We start from the raw sequence: 22726 nt of genomic DNA, 5'->3' as shown, positions 1-22726 counted from the left end.
TGGGAGCACTTTTTACCCTGTTTCACGGACTCTTACACATTCTAAACAAGCATAAACAAGCGCCTTCAACAAGAGTGTGTTCTCTCACAGGCTATACCGCCCGAAATAACGAGGGGCGCTTCCGCACATCAAAGACTCTCCAGTCTTCAGTGGTGAAATCAAGCAGATCGATGAGACGTAAAACATTCAGAAGCCTTGAACATCCAGAGGTTGAACGTGTGCTTTTTGTTTAACTTCCTCCCCTCTCTCTCCCCTTCTCTAACGGGACTGCCGAGAGTGAAGGTTCTGAAAGAAGCCTGGGCAGAGAGGAGCTTCAGAGCCTACCTGATGTTCAGCAGTTTCAGGGCGTTGAGCAAGACCCCCTTCTTCACATCATAATCAATCTTCTGATCGGTCCCAAAACTCGGAGCTCGATTGATCTGGAACGAAACACAAAAGTGTGAAAGTGGGTTTTTTTAGTTTGCATGGTTTGAGGTGTTCTCTGCTCCCCTCACTATCCAAACAAACCCTTAAAAGACATAGTTGTTGCTGGTGGTAATGAATTAATCATTATTGTTTCATTCACTTATTTTCACTCATTTAAAATAAAGGAGATATTTGGTCAAAAGTGACATAATACCACATGTGTGCTGTGTGGTCGATTTGAGGTTGATGAACAGTTACTGTTGCACATTAAAATGTTTTGTGCAATGAAGATTAGATTAGATTAGATATTATCTTTTTCGTTCTCTCTAAGATGCTATCTTTTATTTTTTTTTCAATTTATAAGATGGAGGCAAACAGAAAACAGCCAGACACTCCAGCCTCCAGCTTATTTCTCTATGTCTATATCACAGAGAATGGAAAGTGCACAAAACATGCACTGATATAATCAAGAAAATTATATTTCAATGATAAAGAGTCCTTTAAACTGTATACTCCAAAGTTGAAAAGTAAAAAATTAAAATAAGGGCATGGTAAAAAGTCATACTCAGACACACAAATTAGAGTTTGTTTGTTTTTTTGTATCTTGTACATCATCGCTGTCAAGCAAAATCCTCGTATCTCTACAATGGCAACTTAACAGGAGAAGGAAAAAAACTTTCAATGGAAGTCAATGTAAAATGATCATTCTTCATGAAATTTTGATACATGGTAAAGAACAACTGGCAGATTGTTTTGGTTCTCTGTAGAAACATTGACAACTGCTTTTTCTAAAGAGCATGGTTTTTAAATAAAGCAATGGGTGATGAAAATGCTGGGTAAATCATAAAAGCTATATTTTTAAAAATGTACTGGTATTTTTGTTCATTTAACATGCTTACAACCTCTCAACAATGTCTAGAATAGACTCAAATCAAATCAAATTTATCTGTATAGCACTTTTTACCACTGTTGCTGAATCAGTAATCAGTAAGAGGACAAGAAATCAACAACATAAGAAGACATGAACACCTAAGACCCCCAGTGAGCAGCCAAAGGCAACAGTGGAAAAGGAAAAACTCCCTCAGAGCTGGAAGAAGAAACCTTGGGAGGAACCAAGACTCACAAAGGGGGACCGACCCCTCCTCCTTTGGTCAGAACTACTTAATGATAAATTGTTGATAAAAGTCACCAAACCACCTAAACTGTTGTACTGCTCCGGTATGCAACATATTCTTAATTATAATATAATAATCATGGTGTACTATAACTTAATATAGTCATTGCAGTGACGGTCAGAGTAATGATAGTTAATAGTGGTAATATTAGTAGTGGCAGATAGTCCATATAGGTTTTACATGGTCATTAGACAGGTAGCAGTGGTAGGAGGGTGAGCAGGTGGTCTGGCATGGATGGTGGGTGAGCCTGGTGGACTTCAGAAGAACCAATAGAATCCCATCAAATTGGGGGCTCTGGGCACTCTGAATTCAAATGTTACCAATGTTTATGTGGTGCTAACATTAGCTGAGTGTTTGAAGCAAAGCATAGAAGTTAGCTCAAAGGCAGTGATCCAGCACAGATCCCATTCAGTGTATTGACATAAGGGCCATGCACCATCATTCCCATGTCACAGAAAGACATGGCTCTTAGAGGCCCTTATGTAAATGCAATGTAATTTACTGGCATGTGATTGTTGGCATAAGCTGTATGCATACATGCATACATAAGCACTGCCTTATAAATTAGTTATTTGATGCTTATGAATGTGCCATGGAGTCTCTATGTAGGTACTTTTCCATAGTTTTTCAGGCAAAATTAAATAAAAAAATAAAAAATTTTGAGTCTGTGGTAGGGGGTCAGTCTGACCTTTGACCTTTGTCTACACATACATCCTGTCAGGCCAGGACAAGCTGTCACTTGATAAGATGTTAGCATCTCCTGCCAGGCAGCACAGCCTCTCTCACTCTCTCTCTCTTTCTCTCTCTCAGTGTCACTTATCCCCTTTCCCTTGCACTCAGCTAAAGTGCCGCCTCCCGCTTGCAGTCAGCATCCTCCTTCCCAGCCCACTGTGGGAGTATTGCTTAGAACTAGGCTCAGAGTGTCATCTCTGCTGCATGCTTATACTGAAAGAGAATCTACTATGTCTGGAGAGTGGATCGGGCTTTCTGTTAATGAGGGGGAGCCACTGAAGTCCGTAACCACCCTCCCTCCCCCATACCACCACCACCAATCCCCCCGCGAAACCCTCCACAATCTTATAATAATGGCCCCCTTTCTTTTTCGAAGGTAAACAGTTGTCAGGGGCACTGAATTCAGGTATCAAGTGTTATTTGTAACATGCCAAAATCAATCCTTTGCCCTGTCTCTCCAGATGGCCCGAGAGCTGCTCAGTGTAACAAAAGGACCAAGGCAGCGCACTGATTGAATTGCGAGCTATGAGCTGGAGAAAAAAAAGAAGAAGGAAAAAAAAAAGAAGCGAGGTCGAATAACAGTAGAAGTGGCACTTCTCGAAGGGCCGCACGCCTCTCAGCGCAAGAGCTAAGACACGACCATCTGACACATTGCTCCGCAACTCGTCGTAGCAACTCCGGGGCAGACCTGGTTTTGTTTTGCAATAAGATTTTAGAAAGAAATACATGTTTACTTTCAGGAAAAAAGTGTATCTCAATAAATGTTCTCTGTATTTGTATCCACAACCATATGAAAAGCAATTCAATAAAGTAATTCAAAGGATTCTTTGAGTGATGCCGTAGAAGAACCAATTTTGGTTCCATTAAGCACCACAGGCCTCATTCACTATTCACTACATCCTTTTTAATGTTCTAAGAAAAGTCCTAATGAAAAGTCTATGTCAGATGCAGTATGTGTGTTTTTAAACCTCAGACTTGCTTGTAGATATTCTATAATAATAACTGATCCCAATGTCCTCATACACAAATAAGAAAACATTGGTGAATGTCGGATCCTTCGTAAAAACTGCTTAAGTGGGTTTAAAGAACCTAAATCTGAGTTTCTATTTAAGTTAACCTGGCTTCTCATAGCTCCATATAGAATAGAAACGGCCCCAAAAGCGGCCATGCTTATGTCAGAATAACCCTGACCAATCACAGGCCTAACACGGTTTCGCCCTCTCTTAGAGTTTGAGCAACCTGGACAGCCAAAGCCAAAGCCAATACCAAAGCTAAAGCTAAACCTGGCAGCGTTAAGCTCCATGTACCCCGTCGTCCCTTCTGTCTGGTACCTGTCGACCCTCCGCTTCACCGCAGAATTTAGCGGCTTGGTGCTGGGATGGACGGGAGCTCCCAATGCAGCATTGTATGCAAGGAAATCTGCAGCAGAGGGACGTGGGGGAACAGGGGGCATGCAGGGCAGCAGCTCCCTCTTAAAGATTTGTGAAATCACAACTGCAATTCAAAATAAAAACCTCTCTGTCTCAAGGCTGTGTGTGTTGCCGCGGTAACATAAAAACAAAATTTCCTCTCCAGTGATAGAGGGCTGTCAGTCACGCAGGTTCGTTAGAATATATTTAGACTTCTCAGACAGGTCTGATAAGTGAATTCTGGAGATTTTTGAGAAGTGAAAACTTTACTGAACGCTTCGCTTAACACCCAGGTTTAGGTTCAGGTGTCTAAATGTGTTCCCAAGGGAACCTTTATGTTGATGAAGAACATTTACAACAAGTTTCCCTTCACATTAACCAAAATGTTCTTCACATCTAGAAGAATCAAAAGTGGTTGTTTTATGGCATCGTTCAAAGAACCTTTTGAAGCATCTTTATTTTTATGAGTGTATACAATTCTTGGTTTCAAATACAAGTGAATTAAGCAATGGAAGCTTAAGCCCCACCAATTAGCACTGGGCTAACTGCATGTCTGAGTCATTCCAGATTTCATCTAGATTTCTGCAGAATAAAAAAAAAAGTCTTTCAGAGTGATTTGCTGTCAGATGCTCCTCTGTTTAGATACCAAGTCAGAATTGCACACAATGGTGTTGATTTAGTCGACTCTAGAGTCTACACAGTCTGCAACATCTTCCTGAAGGTTCCTGAAGGTCATTTGCTTTTCTAGCAATCCTAGAAGTAGTTTTCTCAACAAGGTATTAACAGATACCTGAAAAATCTTCTTAGCCTTCTCCTGCTTTCTGGGCATCGGTTATTTTAACAATGTGTGTGAGACAGCTGCTTCGAGGAGCCCATGGCCGCTAGTTGTTGGGGGAATGTTTGCTAGGTCAGAGTATTTAAAAAAGCTATGAATTTGCATCACCTGGTCTTTGCTAACAAAAGCAAGCTAATTGAAATCTGAGACCATGGTAAAAATGATCTGAGAGCTCCAATCTCTGGACGTGCCCACACTTTGGCTTGGAGCTCCTTACCTTTCACTCTAAAACTGTACAAAACAAAAAGAACAAACTAGTCTTGCTTAAAATGTTGGAAAGAACGTTTCATTTTTAACTTCAAGCTTGTTGGATCAGTTCATGTTCTATTCACTGAACTATTCACCTTAACAGAAAGTTTGGCCGGGGGTGTCCGAACTTTTGCATGCCACTGTAATATGACATCATACAGTCCCATAGCCTACTTGAGATTACTTAGGCAGTAACCATTTGGCGCAAGTCTGTTATGATTCGGGAATGCCGTTTGCACAATGCTAATTGGTGGGGCATAGACTTCCATTGTTTGTTAGCTACATTAGCCTTGTAGTTCCAGAACAAAACTAGAAAGAAAAAAAGTAAACTTTATCCACTAAACAGGCTTGGACTTCTTCTACGGTGCAACGGTATGAAGTGGACGGAGAGGCTGAGTGGGACACACAGCTGGAGAAAAAAAATAGAGAGAGAGAGAGAGAGCAGTCTGGCTGCACCCCTCCTCCGCCTCTGTCGCAGCATCTGAGGCAAAGCCCTCACCGGGCCCTGGGTAAATCTAGCCCTGGCTGGATGTTAATCCCTCTCACAAAGGTGCTTACTGATGTGTGCCTGGCTTAGAAGCGAGCTGTAAGATAATATTTACATCACAACTGAACGCCGGGGGTGAATAATAGGAGGGGCCGGCAACAGTGGGCTAAATCAATGAATTTACTGTACCAGCCGTAACCCTAGCAGCGGTAGCTCTCCCCACCCTCCCTCTCTCTCTCTCCATCGCCCCCCTCTCTCTTTCTGGATGCTTTGAGCCATGCAACGTTACCCCTTGCCGAAAAGTTGCCCTGCAGATGGCCCGCCTCACAAAGCAACAAAGAGCGGCTCATCAAGTTCAGCGACCCAGGAGTTCCGCAGATTTAGCATGTCAGACATGTAACGGCTCCTTTTTTTAACCCCTTAAACTGCAGGCTTATTATTCAGTTATTAATCTTTACAGACGTATTATTCAGCAGCCAGTGTGAACTCTTGGGGAAGTACTGCGAAACTAATATGTAAGTTATGGAGTTCTGACAGTGAGGAACTGAAGAGCAGGCTCACATACAGGCCCCTAGGGTTGAGCCCCTTACACTTTACACACTACCTTATTATTCAGTTATTCATTTTAAAGGGCCCATATACTACATGCTTTATGTGTTTTATTTTTTAGAACTTATGACATTTCTGTGGGTTTATGTCCTAAAAATAATCACAATTAATTTTTACATGACCGTTTTTAACCTCATTTAACCTATCCTTTCAGACAGCTGAATTAGACAGGTTGCTTTTTGGGATGTCCTCAAGACTGTATAGGTACATATACGAAAATGAGCCCTGTTCTGATTGGTTGGCCATGTGTTGTGGTGCTCATTCAAAAAGCAGTCCAAGCTGACTCACTGAATATAACTTCAGCGAGAATGAGTGGAGCTAAACAGCTCTAGGCTGAATTTGCCATTGTGTACAAATTGTTGATGTCACACAAAATTCTTGTATCTCCATTTTTGCCATTTTTCACTTGACATAATGTGAATCTGACAGTTGTTGTTTGTGTAGACATTTCCTGATGAACCAATAGAAATGCTCCAAAATTACTTAAAATCTTTTTACATTAACTTCCATTGAAAGGTTTTTCCTTCTGCTGTAAATCTTACGTTTTGGAGATACAAGTTTATTTTGCATAACAGCGACAATATACAAAATGTGATGCTCTTAATTACATCACAAAAAACCCGATATTTTGCAGTTTGGTTTCCATTTATGCATGACAAGGACTATGTTTGGGGAATGGTGCGTTTTAAAGCTTCAGCAGTGTTTACAATCTACTTTAAATTCTTACGAAACGAGAGGGATTTGATTCCTTTAACAGCCTTTGTTGGCCCTTCAAGATCTTTACATAGATATAAGAGTGAGGGACTGAGGCCCTGCTATTAACTCCAGGCTTATTATTCAGTTACTACTATGAATTATTCAGTATGAAACCAATATGACAGTTATTAAAGCATCAAAGAGAGGAACTGAAGTGTGGATCCACACACTGACCTTTGCAGTTTAACCCTGTGAACTCTAGGCTTATTATTCAGTAACTTCTATGAACCTCTCAGCAACTATTACTAACCCAACATAACTACTGCCTTTAAATAAAACAATACAGATTTTTCATACATTGTTATTCAATTTTAATGCACTATTAAAAGCCTATATTCTATTTTTTCTTGTTTTTCTCCCCTGAGGTACACTTATAACTGGGTACCAAAAACATGGTCGTGATTCATTTCTACGAGACGATTTTCCAACCTCCTACTGTGCCTTTAAGACTGATATATGTAAATTTGTCTTGAATGTGTATCTCCACAATGGCAACTTTATAGAGAAGGAAAAAACCCTTTTTAACTTTCAATGGATGTCAATGTAAGCATTTATACATTTTAAGTCATTTTGGAGCATTTCTATTGGTCTACTCATGATGAAAGTTTAAAAACAATGTAAAGAACAACTGCCAAATTCATATTATAGCTGGATGGGCAGATATAGAAATACATTTTTTGTTTTTCTATTGTTTTTTTTTATTGTTTTTTGCAGTTTCATTTCCATAAATGCATTTTTAAACAATCTTTATATTTTAAACTACTTTATCTTAGACCATCTTTTAGGTACATTTGTCATGAAATTCTCACAATATAAAGTCTAAACAGAGTTTCTGAAGAGTAGGCACACATACAGACCCTTTAACTCCAGGTTTTATGATTCAGATACTACTATGAATTATTCCTATGAAACTAACATGACGTATGAGGAAACTAATAGGAACTGAAGTGTGGGCCCACATGTGGCTTCTTGCTGTGTAAGGGGTTAACTGCCCCCCCCGAATAATTCAGGCTGCACTCACACAAAGTGGATTCCAGAGCCGTATTTGTATTTGCACAGAGAGAGGTAGAAAGAGAGAGAGAGAGAGAGAGAGAGAGAGAGAGAGAAACAGAGAGAGGGAGAGAGAGAGAGCTGTCAATGTTTTCCGGCTGCCAGGCTCGTTTTTCACTGCAGGTTCGCAGCTCCGTGTCCGTCAGTGTTTGAGGAAGGCTGGGCAGCCCTGGGGTTAATGAACCCCTGTAGCCGCTAAAACCCCGCCACTCATTTCCTTCAGGGTCTTTGGCAGGAGCCTTAAAGGCCACGTACTGACCGGCGTTCGATAGAACGGCACTTCAAAGAAGACGTCCATCTAAAACTATACGTCTGTAAAGACTGCTTTTTGATGTTGTTTTTATTTCTGCCGATAATCTGATCTAAAAACGTGGACGGAGTGCGTCCGAGGAAACACACAAAAAGGCAAAAATTCAAGAAGATTTTTGCATTTTTACTTTTTCTCCCTCCTGTATTTCCAGACAACATAATCCAATTAACAACGTGCTTTAGCAGTAAGCTATATTGACTCAGTCGTTAGTTTTCACTTTCCCACCTGAATATCTCACTATCGCTTTGATGCATAAATAACCTGTCGGTGGACCCGCGCGCCGTCAGCACTGAGAGAGATGAAGCCTCAATGATTCAATTTCTCCTCGCGATTAGTCCCACATGCATCAGCCATTTGGTTCGAGTTTACTTTGATGTACTAGTGGGCTAACGATCTTGATTGCTGCCCTTCGAGCTCAAACATGCCTGGCACGGCACGGGCTGCATTTTACACCAGAGCCTCTGGACGCCACTGTCGAGGAAATGCAGAAGCTAAATAAATAGGCATGCTTAGAATGTCGAGGCAAATAAAAGCTAAAAAAGCTCTGATCTGAAAGGCAAGACAAAAGGTTACAAATAAACTGACAGCTCTGTTTAGAAGATGAGAATTGCTATTATAATTCTTACCATTAATGTTTTTATTTGGGAACGAATCCAGCTGCTATTTAGGAGCCGTCAGCATGATTAATCTGACAGTAATATTAGCAGGCAGGACCGTGACCACATTAGAATAAACAAGCACTGCTTTCTCAGGGACACGGAAAAATGAAAACGCAGGTACTGAAAGCCTGGGTCGCCAAGACGGACGGACTGACCACCGTAATGCAAATCAGAGAAAGAGAGAGAGCGCGCGAGAGACAGAGCAAGAGCGGGCGGCTTCGGCTCCCCTTTCACATTATCAATTTCACGTTATCAATCACTTTTTTTGTTCTTTTTGTCGCATTTTGAGTGGCTAATACCGGCGCTGAAACCCAATAGCCGTCGTCATGCACTTTAAGGGTCAGGGAGCTAGCCAGCCCGCAGCCCTTGAGGTCACCTACTCCGAGAGACTGGGAAGGCTTTCCATACGCATACACACATGCACACAAGCACTCACAGTCAAGGCCAAACACACACACAGCCTCTCAGGCTGAGTGATAAATGGCCAAACGACTTCCATGGCTCTTCCACTGTCCGTGCTTAAGGAGTCTATTTTCTGAAGAGGTTCAGGAAAAATGGAATTTCAGAAGTTCTTCTTTTCTTATCCAGGTATAGATAAAGACAGACAAATGAATGGATCGCTGTAATCATTTTTTAATAAATCTTGCCCCAGCGTCACAAGGGGAAGCTAAACACTGCCACCTAGAGTTACCCAAGCCATCAGAACGCGAGAGAAAGAAAGAGAGGGAAAGACAGTGAGAGAGTTGTACAGATTAATCAGAACCAGAGGAATCAAATGGTGGGGCTTAGCTAATCAGATGGGGGTGGTGGTGGTATATCACGAGTGCAGCAAAAAACAGTATCTGATAATATTCTGCACTAATTGCATAATTTATGATTAGACAGTGACGAATCTCATGTCAAAAATAAAAGTTGAGTAAAATCTGTTTCATGCAGCAATTCTTGAAGCTCGCCAAGCGTGCCTAACCGAATTCACTGCAAAAAAGAAAAAAAGTATGAGACTTTCAGTGGGAGCCCCTTTGCCTACAATTGCTTCCAAATTTGCTGCCACCTGCTTGAGCCTTTTTAAATAATGTATATCGCTGCTGTCAAGCGAAAACCTTGCATCTCCAAATTTGCAACTTTATAGGAGAAGGAAAAAAACCTTCTTAACTTTCAATGGTAAAAGTCAATGTAAAACGATTTTACTTTCTGGAGCAGTTTTATTCGTCCGTTAATCATGAAATTCTGTCACAATATAAAGAACAACTGCCAGATTACATTATGTATACATAATGTAAAAAAATAAAAAATTAAGATTTTTTTTGGTGACTGCGAAGATATATAGAAATATATAGAATACAGAAGTGAGTTAATTAAGCAGAATTTTACTAATGATTAAAACTTTACAAACAAATAAGAAAATGAACACTGATTACATTTTAGCTGATTTTTTTTTAAGAGGCATTTGCAGACGTGTGTCATGCAAGGCATGCAGGTTGGAGCTGCATGTTGCAACAAGGGGGAAATGGCCGTCAGGAGGCTGCGGAGACGGCCGGGAGATCAAACGGGCGCGTCTAAGAGCGCCTTCAAATGGGGCTCTGTTTGTGTACGCTCTCTGATGCAGATCACTTCCATTCATTCACTCTTCAGTGGAAGAAAGAGCGCAGGCCTGGCTTGTGTCAGCTTTCAAGGAAAAAGACGGCCAAACTCATCTTGAAATAATCGAGGTGGATAGGGAGTGAGAGAGAGCGCGAGACAGAAAGAAAGAATTTAGACAAAGAGAAACAGAACGAGAGAGAGAGAGACATTATAACTATTAGGAACACTGGGGGAATAAGAGCAAAACAAGACTGTCGGAGATCCTGACCAAGTACAGGCTCAGTGACCACAGTCTGGACACAGGAAAGGATAGATATAAAAGAAAGTCCTGAATGTTCAGAGATAAAGGACTGAGTGGTCAGTGTGACAGCACTGAGGTTCAAACTCATATCACCACTAAACCTCCATCAGCACGCCGCCGCCTGAGACACTGCAGAGAACACACTCCTGTTACTGGTACTACTGAACCGTATAAGCAGCTAGCTAATAGCTCATTATAATTATAATCATTAAAATGGTTTTATTATTAGATTTATTTTTTTCATTATTTGCTACTGTTATTATAATGCATTAGTCAGAGCAAAACTTTGAACTCACACATCTTTTGAACTGAAAGAAGAGAGAAAATAGGGTTGAGAAAGACAGAACAAAAGAATTTTAAAAAGATTGAAGAATGAAAGCACAAAAGAAATTATTAAAAAAGAATAAAAGAAAAAGAAAGATAGAATAAAGAACAAACAAACAAGCAAATAAGAAAAATAAAGAACAAAAAGAAAAGAAAAAAGGAAAAAGGAAAAGAAAGAAGAAAAATGAAAGAAAGAAAGAAAGAAAGAAAGAAAGAACAAAAAGGGAAAAAATTACAAAGAAAGAAAGAAAAACATAAAGTAAAAAAATTAAAAGAAAGAAAAAAGAAAAAAGAAAGAAGAAAAAGATAGCAATAAATCAAAAAAGGGGAAGAGGAAAAAATAAGAAAAATTAAAGAAAAAGAAAAAGGAAAAACAAAGTAAAAAGAAGAAATATAAAAGAAAAAGAAAAAATGAAAGAAAGGGAAATGGGCAGAAAAGAAAAGAAAATACAGATATGTGTGAGAGAGAAATAAATATAGAAAGAGAGAGAGAGAGAGAGAGAGAGAGAGAGAAAGGGAGAGGTAGAGAGACTGAGAGAGGGAGAGAGACTGAGAGGGAGAGAGACTGAGAGAGGGAGAGAGACTGAAAGAGAGAGAGACTGAGAGAGAGAGAGTGAGAGAGAGATTGAGAGAGAGAGAGACAGAGAGAAAGAGTGTGACTGAGAAAGACTGAGAGAGAGAGATTGAGAGAGTAAGAGAGTAAGAGAGAGAGAGAGATTAAGAGAGAGAGAGATTGAGAGAGACTGAGAGAGAGATTAATAGAGAGTGAGAGAGAGACTGAGAGAGAGAGAGAGAAAGAGAGACTGAGAGAGAGACAGAGAGAGAGAGAGAAGCCACTGGCTAGGTATCATCCCTGCAAACGCTTCTTACTCATGACAATCTTTAGTGGCTGCCAATCACCACTCCATCACACATACACACACAGACACACATCTACAAACACACACATACAGCCATACACACACACACACTCCCCTGCCCCCTTCAGTAGGGTGGCCACAGCTCCCAATAAACAACCCCTAATGACTGTTCCTCTTGGCTCAAACACTAGCAGCACACGCGGCTGTGTGTGTGTGTGTGTGTGTGTGTGTGGAGAACACAGTCTCTGTATGTGGCGGCTGAAATAACCAGTGACTATTTCTCTTTTTTCTGTTCTTTTTCTTTCTTCTGCGGGGGCCAAGCACAACAGCCCCAACTCCCCCCTCCTGGCTCGAGAGGGAAGGCCGTCCACTTGTGTGTATTTCTGCGAGCAAGTGTGTGTGTGTGTGTGTGTGTTTTTCCAAGTGCAGGCGTGGCGGAAACACACCCCAGCTAGCTAGCCCTTCTGTCATTGAGCACAAAGCCCCCCAGCAACCCACCACTACAGGTCTAATTACTCTACTGGCTGCCGGTTAGAGCTTTAAAGTGATGCTTCAGAAATCACTGCTGCTGATTCAGAGAGTTAATAGCTACAGTTTCAAACTGGGGTTTCAACAAATGATTCAAAGATATTCAGAATATGATTACCAACCACGCAAGAACTGGTGGACCACCAGTGTCCCTCAGATTAACAGCACTTTGATAGAGAGGAGAAACTCAAGCTGCTCTCTTGCTTCAGATCTAAAAAAAAACATCTGCAGGTGTTTCTGTCTATCCTTCCACTGTGAGAAGATGGCTTAACACTGAGGGTCTAAAAGGATGTGGAGCTGCTCAAGAAGCTTTAACTCAGAACATCTGCAAGCCAAACTGGAGCTGCTGTTGTTCTCAGAACTCTGGACTGACGATCCATGAGTCCAGACCTCAACATCACTAAAAGTGTTTGAGATGACTTGGACAGTGATAAGCAGAAAAAGCCCATAAGACTGAACTTTGGAGGTGTGGAAAGATCTCCTGCAGATTCTGTAGTAGAAAAGTGAATCTTCTAAGAAGAATGGAAGTTGTAATAAAGGTAAAAGGTGGACTCTGTGAATCATGAGAGTAGTAAGTAAACTGAACCAAACCTGCGGCTGGGATGCTACCACCACAATGGTACCACAAGGCTGGTGAGTGGCGTGATACCACCGCGGTAGAGATGTTGGACGCTGCTGGACGAGACAGCTAGCTGGTGTATTTTGGATGATGCATTTGGACGTCCTGTTTTGGATGTGTCTGTGTTTGCTGTCTTTTGGTCCCCAAGCTCGGTGTCATTACCTTGGCAATGCTTGTGCATGAATTTGGGGGGTGGAGCTTCTGAAGGATCAATGAAAATAGGAGTGTGTCCTTCGCCTTTAAGTAGTGTGTCTCTGACTGGGTTTGCAAAGAGTACCAACTTATTTATTTATGTGTTGGTTTGTTTGTTTATTGTTGTGCAACTTCTCAGTTGCACACAATAGGCTAAATAAAACTAATGAAATATTAATAACAACTTACACTTACTCTGCAAGCAAACTTTTGTGCTCTTCAGTCAGGACTTCCTTACCTGAAATGCCTACAAATGAATACTTATATCCTTCTTATTTCTATGCAGGCCTAAAATTAAATGAAATAATATACAGTGCTAAATTACATGTTTTTTTTTTTTCATTTCTAAGTTAAAATAAATAAGTGGACAGATCCAGCTACTGAAAACAAGCTTCAATCAAATGTTTAGCATTGTTTCTATTTATTTGCTTAATTCTACGTATTGGAACAAAATAACACATAAAAGAACAGTGGTACATATCTTATTTCATGTTTTATATTTTCCCATTATGTTAAACTAAGCAAATAAACACTAATTATGCATTACAATATATACAGTATATATTTATTACTTTATTTATTAGAAAACTAAAGCTTGTCTTCTGACCAAGGGTTCCAAACAGTTTGCATGTTTAATTATTTATTCATTTATTATTATATCCTATTATTTGTCCTGTTTAATTACAGAACTTTAAAACTTTAAAAGTCCCTATACTAAGAGTTTTGATTTTCTGTTAAAGCACTGTGTGTAAAAAATCTTACCATATTTCTAACCATATTGCACACCCTTATATGACAGCATGTACCACACTAATCTACGGGTGAGAGTAATCGCTGGATTATGAAGGATAGAGTTGTCTTTTAGTGTAGAGTGTTAACATGGCTGGGGGTTTTGTAACAGGCTCTGTAGCAGGCTCTGGTAAGTCATTTGCACCACCCACATGGGAGGGCGGAGTTTAATGTGTAATTACATCACTGTACTGTAATTTGGTCCATTCTGTCATTACAGTCCTTGTATTGCACGTGACGATGCCCAAACCTGAACTCAACTCAAACCTGATGCAAGCAGCCAGGCTTGGTTACATAATTCTAATGAGTGCATTCAGCATTCATTAAGTTGCACCCAAATAGACTGTCATATTGCCAATAGAATAAGACCCTCTGGAGCAGATAAACATAAACCTAATGGTACCATGATTAATGGCAGGCGTGGACTAGAAGGGTATCGTCCCTCCAGAATTGAGCTGTGGAGCAGTGGAACCATGTTCTCTGAAATGATGGATGGTGCTCCATCATTTGAGATGAATTGGGGAGTTGAGGATGAGGTGGGATGGTAACCATTCAACATCCAATCTTCACTATCACTCTTGTCGCTGAATGCAATTAAATCCTCACAACAATGCTCTGAAATCTAGTAGAAAGATTTTGGAAGAAACAATGAACGAGCAGGTGTCCCAATAATTTTGTCCAAATATGTGTATTTCAAGCCTTCCTTTGCTTCTTAATTGAATTCAGTCGAGCAGCTGTATTTGTATGTGAGTATGTATGTGTGCATGTGTGTGCTTTTACATGTGTGTGTGGGTGCGTGTAGAATCTACAAACAAGAAGTGAGCCGGGCTTTAATGAGGCTGAACGCGGCGAGCGGTCTGCCGCGCCTACACGGCTAGGCTAGCGAGAGCCACCATGCAAAATCCATAACCATAATAAACACCCTCCCAGCCAGAGTCAACCCTTACGGACGTTTGTTCAGAGAGTCCGGCTTGAACCTATATTTCACAACACCACCAACCCCCAGCCCCCCCTAACCATCTCTCTCTCTTTCGTACTCTTACTCTTACTCTTGGTCTATCTCCCTTGCACGTCTCTCTATCTCTGTGTGTGCCGCCCTGAATATCTTCCTGTCCTCTTGCCTTTGCATTATTCGTCATGCCAGCTTAACAGCTCCAGTGTGACCAGCTTCTGGAAAGACTTGAAAAAAAGAGGGGGAGGGAAAAAAATGCGAGAGCGAGTGAGAGCGAGAGTAAGAGAGTGAAAGTGAGAGAGAGAGAGAAGGCCCGGGGGGCAATGATATCGGTGTTGCACCACAGCATTTGACTAATGGGTGTTTGCGTCCCTCCGGATTCCTCCTGACCTCTGGAGGGGGCTATCCTTCCTAGCAACAGTAGCCTCCGTCAACTTGGTATGCGCGCAATTAGCAATGCTAACGGCGAGCACTCACAAAAGCGACAAACAAACGGCGGCTAACCGCATCTAGTGCAGATCGTGGGTGATGTGCGAGAGGTGAAGGTTTCTCGAGTTACGTTTCGGAGCACAGCCCCACCTTAATTCACCCCAACCCCAACACCCCCCCCCCCCTGCCCCAGCTTGTGTAAATGGCCCAAATGTTTTGAATGTCAAAGGGAGGTAAAAAGCAGTGTTGAAAACCCGGGGAATTAAGATAAGGATCGCAACAAAAGCCGCCTTTCTCTCTCCAGCGCGCCACAATGCTGTCTGCCTGACGAGCTCGAGCCTTGTGCTGGAGCTGTTCCGCCTCCTACCATGTTCTCCTCGCGCATCTGACGAAGAAAGAGAGACAGAAACAGGCGCTAGGAAGGATTTTAGCAGGTGTGCACTTGGAAGCGCCTCTGTAAATATTATAGCGTGATTTAAATAGCGCTCTCTAGGCCTGCTTCAGATGTTTTTTCCTTTTTGGCCTCAGTTCATGTGGTGTTTTTCTGTACTTAATTGAGAGGCAGAGGAAGCTATACCGCTATGCGGGGGTGTTCCCTTTCCACCCTTTCTTGTGTGTGTATGCATGTGTGTCCCATGTCAATGAACGGTGTGTGCTGCAGAGAAATAAATCTGCTTATAACCTGCCAAAATTGAAAAAAACTCAAATACTCCCAACTTTGCAACTCAATTACCGAATGTAAGGTGTAATAAAGCTTGGCTACGCAAGAGAGAGGGGAAAAATCTTATTCTACATTTCTACAATATATCATCTACCGTTCACACGGAGTGTACATATGTGCATGAAATTGATTTGGGACAAAGTTTCATTCCCTTGTTAGGTTTGCAGGCACCGCAGGTGGGAGGGGTTGGAGAGGGTTTGGGGGGGTTGGGGGGCTGGAGGTTGCCCCCACTGTCTGAAGCCAGGCAGGAAAAGGCCTTGCTAACACCATTAGAGGCTGAGGGCTGGGGCTGGCATCAGAGAGGCGGCCTAATCTGTGCTGACACAAATATGGCAGCACAAGACTCTGTGATGTAAGCCATTTGTGCTTCTGAGTTTTTGGATGAAAAAAAAAAGAAATTATTTGGGGTACAAAATTGCCTGGAAAATAATTTACCAGTACAAATAGACATGGAATTCCTACATTTCAGGTGTTTTTTTATCTTAAAATAAACAGATTCTTCTCAAATATTTGACCAGCACTTACTGCTGATGAAATTTTCAATTTATTTATAAAAACACAATGTGCCTACATTAATGGTATATTTCACTACCGTGAAAAAAAATGTTAGAACATTATTATATTTTATTTATTTAAAAAGTAATTAATTATAACAACAGTTATAATAATAACAACAATAATACATGAATTATAGTATAATTATATATATTTGTTTTGTTTTTAATATAATGAAATTGTTGTTTTTGTTAAAAATATTATACTTTTGACTTATTATACTTATAGATTATTTTAGTCATTTAAAGCCTTTAAATGTTTTTCTTATTTATGTATTTATTTATTCTTTAACTTTTTGTTTAATATTATGACTGTTTAATTAATCAATTAATGAATGAATTTATTTATGTATGTTTTTTACGTTTTGCTTAATAGTATGAGTTCTTCAAACATACTGCATTTATTTATTCATTTATTTGTGTTATGCCTGTTTGATCAGTATTATAACTGTTTACAATATATTTTATTTTTGCCCCCTTTTTTAATATTATGGCTTCTCAAAATATTTTATTTGAAATATATATACATTTAAAAGAACATATATGTTTGTGATTCATCTATTACTTTTGTGTACGTGTTCCTGACATATACAATATGACAAAATCAACGAAAAAATATAAATATTTTGTTTATATGTGTATATTTGTCAATTGTATACAAGAGCCTCCCGCTGCACCTAAACGTGGATCTGTCTTAATGCTCAAAGTTCCAGTGAGTCTATGTCACCATCTCTGCTGAGACTGAGAGTTTGGGAACGTCTCTTGACTAATCACTCAAAATAGGAAATAAATGTTCGCTGCCGTAAATGTAGCGTGAAAGAGAAACAGCTTTTTTTCCCCCTCTGTGCGGAACTTGCGGGGATGTTAATTGATGGGAGTTTGTGGTGGGCTGCTAGTAGCACCGAGGGATCATTACCGCTGAAGTGTAACGACTGCATCTACCACTGTTTGCATTCTTCCACCCGGTTCGCTGAGGCTCCAACAAAACCTGCGCAGAGACAGCCGGAGAGCCGCAGAGAAAACAGCACTGTCATTCAGCGGCTGGAGCGTTCAAAACCAGGTACAGCCGTGACAACTATCACTCCAGCAGACAAAGAAAGCAGAGGAGAGAGAGAAAAAAATCCCTGTCCATTTAAACTTTCAAGCTTCTCGAAAGAAAAAAAAATAGAGATTTACTCAGAGGGTTTACGCAATGGCAAAAACAAATAATTATCCCAAAGGCATTTCACATGCCAGAGTCAATTGGTGGGGAATGGCAGGGAGGGAGAGAGGGAGGGAGTGAGGGAGGGAGGGGTTGAAGTTGGGGAGAGAGAAAAAAAAGCTCAGTACTTTGGGTTAAAGGATTTAGGTCATGCTTTAACTGGCTGACATCAGTGTGGGAGAGATGGAAAACCTGACATGGAACTTTCTGGAACAAGCGCTCCATAATTTCACCCCCCTCCACCTCCCTGCACACCCACACCCCCAACACCTAAAAAAAAAAGAGAGAAAGAGTTCCAGCGATCGTGGGCCCCAGCCATTGCTGAACCTGCAGTCCTGACCTACATTTGCCTGTGAGTCTGAGAGCGAGAGAAAGAGGGAGAGAGAAAGAGACCTTGCTGTGGAATGAATGTAGTGTAAGCAAAATCAGCCTCATGTTACGTGATCAGTCAAAGCTGAGAACCGAGTGGTTTACCAGTTTATCACCGCTGTCATACAAAGAACTCCCGACAGCCTTTCTGCCTCTTTCTGACCACCAGCGTCCACAGTCCAAACAGGGTGGTCATAGGTGGTCAGAATGAAATGTTATCATTTCCATGACAAATAACATCACAGTATAATTTTCTGAGTGTGTTGTGTGTGTCGTCAGTTCTTCTGGTACGCTGAGCAACTGCACGGATCATAAAAATTTTTAGACCAATTACAGAGCACCTGTAAACAACGTCAGCCGGCGTATAGTAACCCCATAAACTGCATAGTAACAAGTAGCTGATTGGATATCAGCCCACTGTGGAATTGCACATTGTATTACTTCAATTTTACCAGTTATTAAAACTGTTCCTTTATAAACTGTTTATTTTTGCAGGCATTTTTGGTTCTTGTGGATTTTTATGAATGTGGCACTGTGTTCTACTGTGCATGCTTACCGTTCCAACTTCACAAAAATGTTTAACTAAATATTGTGCTATATACTTTTTATATATCATTATGTGTTGTGGTGAAATCTTTTTTGTATGTGGTGATCATTTAAATAAACCTTAAATATGATGTAAATTGCCTTTGTTGAATTCTAATCTATGGTTAATTCCTAAATATATCCAATAAAAAATGGTGCTTCACTACGGACAATATGAACAGAACATCACCATCTAATTAACTACACACCAAATAAACATGAAGAACTACTGAATGTCAACAGTGTTACACACTGTCTCTACAGAATGTAGTTATCAATATACACACAAGTAATGTTACTGTAGAAGCCAGTCTAGCTGGTCATATACAGTAGTGATATTACCACAGGGGTGGGTGATACTGGCAAAAATAATATTTAAAAATGTTATATATAAAATAATATAACATTTAGATATGTTGCCAAAATCCAATAGACGAGCACTAAATATTTTCTCTCCAATTAAACAAACAGTCGGTCAGTGTCCCTAATAATGAGCTAGTGTTTCTTACAAACTGCAATACCATTATGCAACAAAATATACAGAGCGAAATTACGCTAATTACGCTTCGTAATTTAGATGCAACACAAACAGCTCAAACCCTTCGCATTGTTATGCTAGTGACAGTAGGCTAGCACACAAATGCTCCTGAAAGACCCTCTTGCTGGTTTCACGTTCGTCTGATTTAAAGTAAACACGCTCGGAGGAGGAGGAGAGGCAGATGAGATACCTCAGCAACAAATTACAGAATTACAAAAACAGAGCTTCAACATCTTACTCTTACTCTTCTCTCTCTCTCTCTCTCTCTCTCTCTCTCTCTCTCTCTCTCTCTCTCTCTCTCCCCCTCCCTCCCTCCCTCCCCCACACACACACACACACATGCACACATTTACTTTGCAGGGTGCCAAGCACTTTCTGAACACGTCCTGAACAACGTTAAGAAACTAAAGGCTTTCTGAACTTTACTGAACTTTAAACAGGTTTTAGTTTTTCTTTTAAATTTAGTTCATAAACTTTCGAAATATATGTTTTTAAGAATGTAGTAATTATTTACGTCTGTTTCACACTGAAAAATACTGATATGCACTTTTTTAAATACTCTGATATATTGTGAAATCTTAAGAAATAGTGTGACATACATTTTTGACCCTACCACCCAGCCTTATTACTATCCATTATAAAGAAGGAAGTAAGTATAGGGAGATGCATATGCATGATATGGTTGGAAAATATCCCATTTATCATGATAATATTACATTGCCCACCTTTATATTACTTTCAGGTTAACAGCAAGCTAATACCGCAATTTGATGCTACTGTTGTACCTTAGAACTAAATTTGCATCACGGTTGTTATAAATCCATCAAAATCTTATCAATCTAACACTGTAGTCCATTCTTCTGCCACGCTATTACTGCTTCAGTCTCTCCAGCTCAGAGAAACCCACGTTTGGGGTGAAGGGTTTCAGATTAAGCCACTGCTATCAAAAACATCAAACACGCGAGAGCAGTGGATGGCACGAATCTAACACGAATGCTGTTTGTTTATAAGAGTTGAGGCCAAGCCAGATGTCAGTCTATTCTCCATTCTCTCTATTCAATTTGATGCTGGCTGTGAAATCACTGTTATTGTAGTTTTTTTTCAATCTCAACACAAACAATACTCAAGGCAAAAAAATGCCAATCGCGTGTGCTTCCCCCCGGAATACTAACTTTTATTTGGAAATAAGAAAATAAACAAAATATGTAATTTTCCCTCATCTTACGGTAACAGGGTAACTCTCTTGAGGTCTAAGAGCAACAAAGCAGGGTAAGGATTAGGAGTGCAGCGTGGACGCCGGTGTACCTCCAGCAGCCAGGGCTTAAGCTTGCGGTCCAGGATGATGTCAAAGCCCAGGACCTCGAAGCAGACGCTGTCGCTCCCTGGTGGCTGTCCCGGGCGGCACATGCGGTAGGCGTGCAGGACGTGAGGTTCGGCCACGATCAGCGTCTTCACCACCAGCTCCTGCAAATAAAGCGCATACACACACAATCAACTATGATCCTGTATTTTCCAGCCTGTGCCTTTAAGACTTAATTGGCGTCTGTACTGATTGGCTCAGTATTTTTTGTTATATCTGGACACATTGAAAGACTGCAGTAACACATTATAACATTATGGTTTCTCCCCAATCCAGAGTGAGTCCTTATTGAATTGGGGTGATTTTGACTTAACGTCTGGAAATTTAGGCTGGACTTTGTTTGCAAAGTGTAAAACATACTGGCTACCAAGTGCTGACTAGCTGGTGAGCGGATCAGCTCATAAAATGTCCTGCAACTGAAGTTTGAAAGCTGAAAAAAGTTCATGTTAATTATGTTAAAGACAGTCAATTAACATTTACCACATTAGTTCACAGTTAGCACGTTAGCTTCCGGCTACCACGTTTGCTTGCGGTTAGCATGTTAGTTCCTATGTACCCCATTGTCTGCATTTAGCACGTTAATTACTAGTTGCTAGCATTATTATGTAGAATTGTTTACTGGACATGCAAGCTTCAAAATCATAAGATAAGATAAGATAATCCTTTATTAGTCCCAAGGGATAGCAAGACACGTAATCATGACTGTTATATCGAGAACTAGAATTGCTACTCCAGGCTCAAAAGGTCTAAAACTGCAGTAGCTCTCTAACTCTGGTGAAGTGGGTAGAATAACGGTTGTTCTTCCGGCTCAGTCCACAAAAAGCTGTACAAAGCACTTCCTTCAATGGGTGGCTCAATGCAAATTCCACTCTCCGACCATAGGGGGGGCCCAGGAGCCAGGAACACTGATTCTCGCGCAATGCTGCTTTAACGAGCATTAAGCAAGTTCGTGCCTAGTTACCACTTTAGTTCACAGTTAGTATGTTAGCTTGCGATTAACATGTCAGTCCTTGCTACCATATTCGCTGGCAGCTTGTGCATTCATTCTCTAGCAGTTATCATATTTGTTTCCAGTTAGCACATTAGTTAGCATGTCAGTTCTGGGTTACCACTGGGTTCCCAGTTACCATATTTGCATATTTGCTACCATATAAGGTACTACACTAACTAGCTCACTAGTTTTCTCTGTCAGTGGCAATAATGTTAGATGGAAGTGCGGTGGTTAATAATCTTAGATAACGCTTCCTTCTCTTCCTTTCTAAACCCTGTTTCTGTTTTCATTCTATGCTGCTACAGAACCAGTTTTCATGGATTAGGCAAAGGCCCACTCTGCTGCTCTACAGTTTCTAATATTGTACCTTTATAATGCTGAATACTCTAATACACAGTAGAAAAAAACATTAAGATGACCTTCTTCTATAGTAAGTTCTACAGTATTACTATATATGTGGCGCAGAGGTGGCACAGTGGTTAAAGCAGCAGGCTACTGATGATAGGGTTGTGGGTTTGATACCCGGGCTCGACAAGCTGCCACTGTTGGGCCCTTGAGCAAGACCTTTCACACTCTCCACATGTGCTAGTTCACTGATGGGATGTGTGTGTTAACGGATGGGTTAAAGACAAAGGCCAACACAACTGGTGAACATAGCTGCCTTGTCTATAAGAATCCTCCATTCACTAAGACACTCAGACAATCCCAACAGTACCATTTGCAAGCAAATAGATCATAGATTGTAATAGGACCTACAGTTCTTTATTTTGTAATGTTATTTAACATAAGGCCCATTTTATGTGACTCTTTATTTGTGTCGGATCAAAAACGTACCGAACCGAGGCATCATCAAATCAAAACTTTGAATTCTGTGAATCGTTACACTCCTACTACACTGAAAACAGTTAAATTGCACACTATTGAAAAGTGACGGCCTCTATGGCCTCTCGGTTCCCGTGGGAGTAGTAAAGCCTCCTAGCTCAGTGTAGAGATCACTTTCGGCGCTAGGCCTGGGGGGATCGGCTCGTCTGTGGTGCCGCTGCTTGCGCACCAACTGAGTAATAGAGCGGCATTAGCGTCTGCACTGCCTAATGGGACGTGGTCAGCTTAATGTGTCGGGCAGACGAGCCGGTGCGGTAAGGCAGGGACGGAGAGC

At 40.8% G+C, this 22726-nt stretch overlaps 1 protein-coding gene across 1 annotated transcript in view; it reads right to left on the bottom strand.

Annotated features, from left to right (window-relative positions):
* The window catches only part of ttll7 (tubulin tyrosine ligase-like family, member 7), a 90483-nt gene that overhangs the window by 37700 nt on the left and 30057 nt on the right, over positions 1-22726 (bottom strand). Inside the window, exons 9-10 of the mRNA XM_072660232.1 lie at positions 20525-20683; positions 325-419 (exon numbers count right to left, since the gene is read on the bottom strand). Coding sequence (XP_072516333.1) covers positions 325-419; positions 20525-20683 — 254 coding nt within the window. The remainder of the gene's footprint in view (positions 1-324; positions 420-20524; positions 20684-22726) is intronic.

The sequence above is a fragment of the Salminus brasiliensis genome, chromosome 17, assembly GCF_030463535.1.
Source record: "Salminus brasiliensis chromosome 17, fSalBra1.hap2, whole genome shotgun sequence".
Lineage (NCBI taxonomy): Eukaryota > Metazoa > Chordata > Actinopteri > Characiformes > Bryconidae > Salminus > Salminus brasiliensis.
This window is presented reverse-complemented; position numbering and strand designations above follow the sequence as displayed.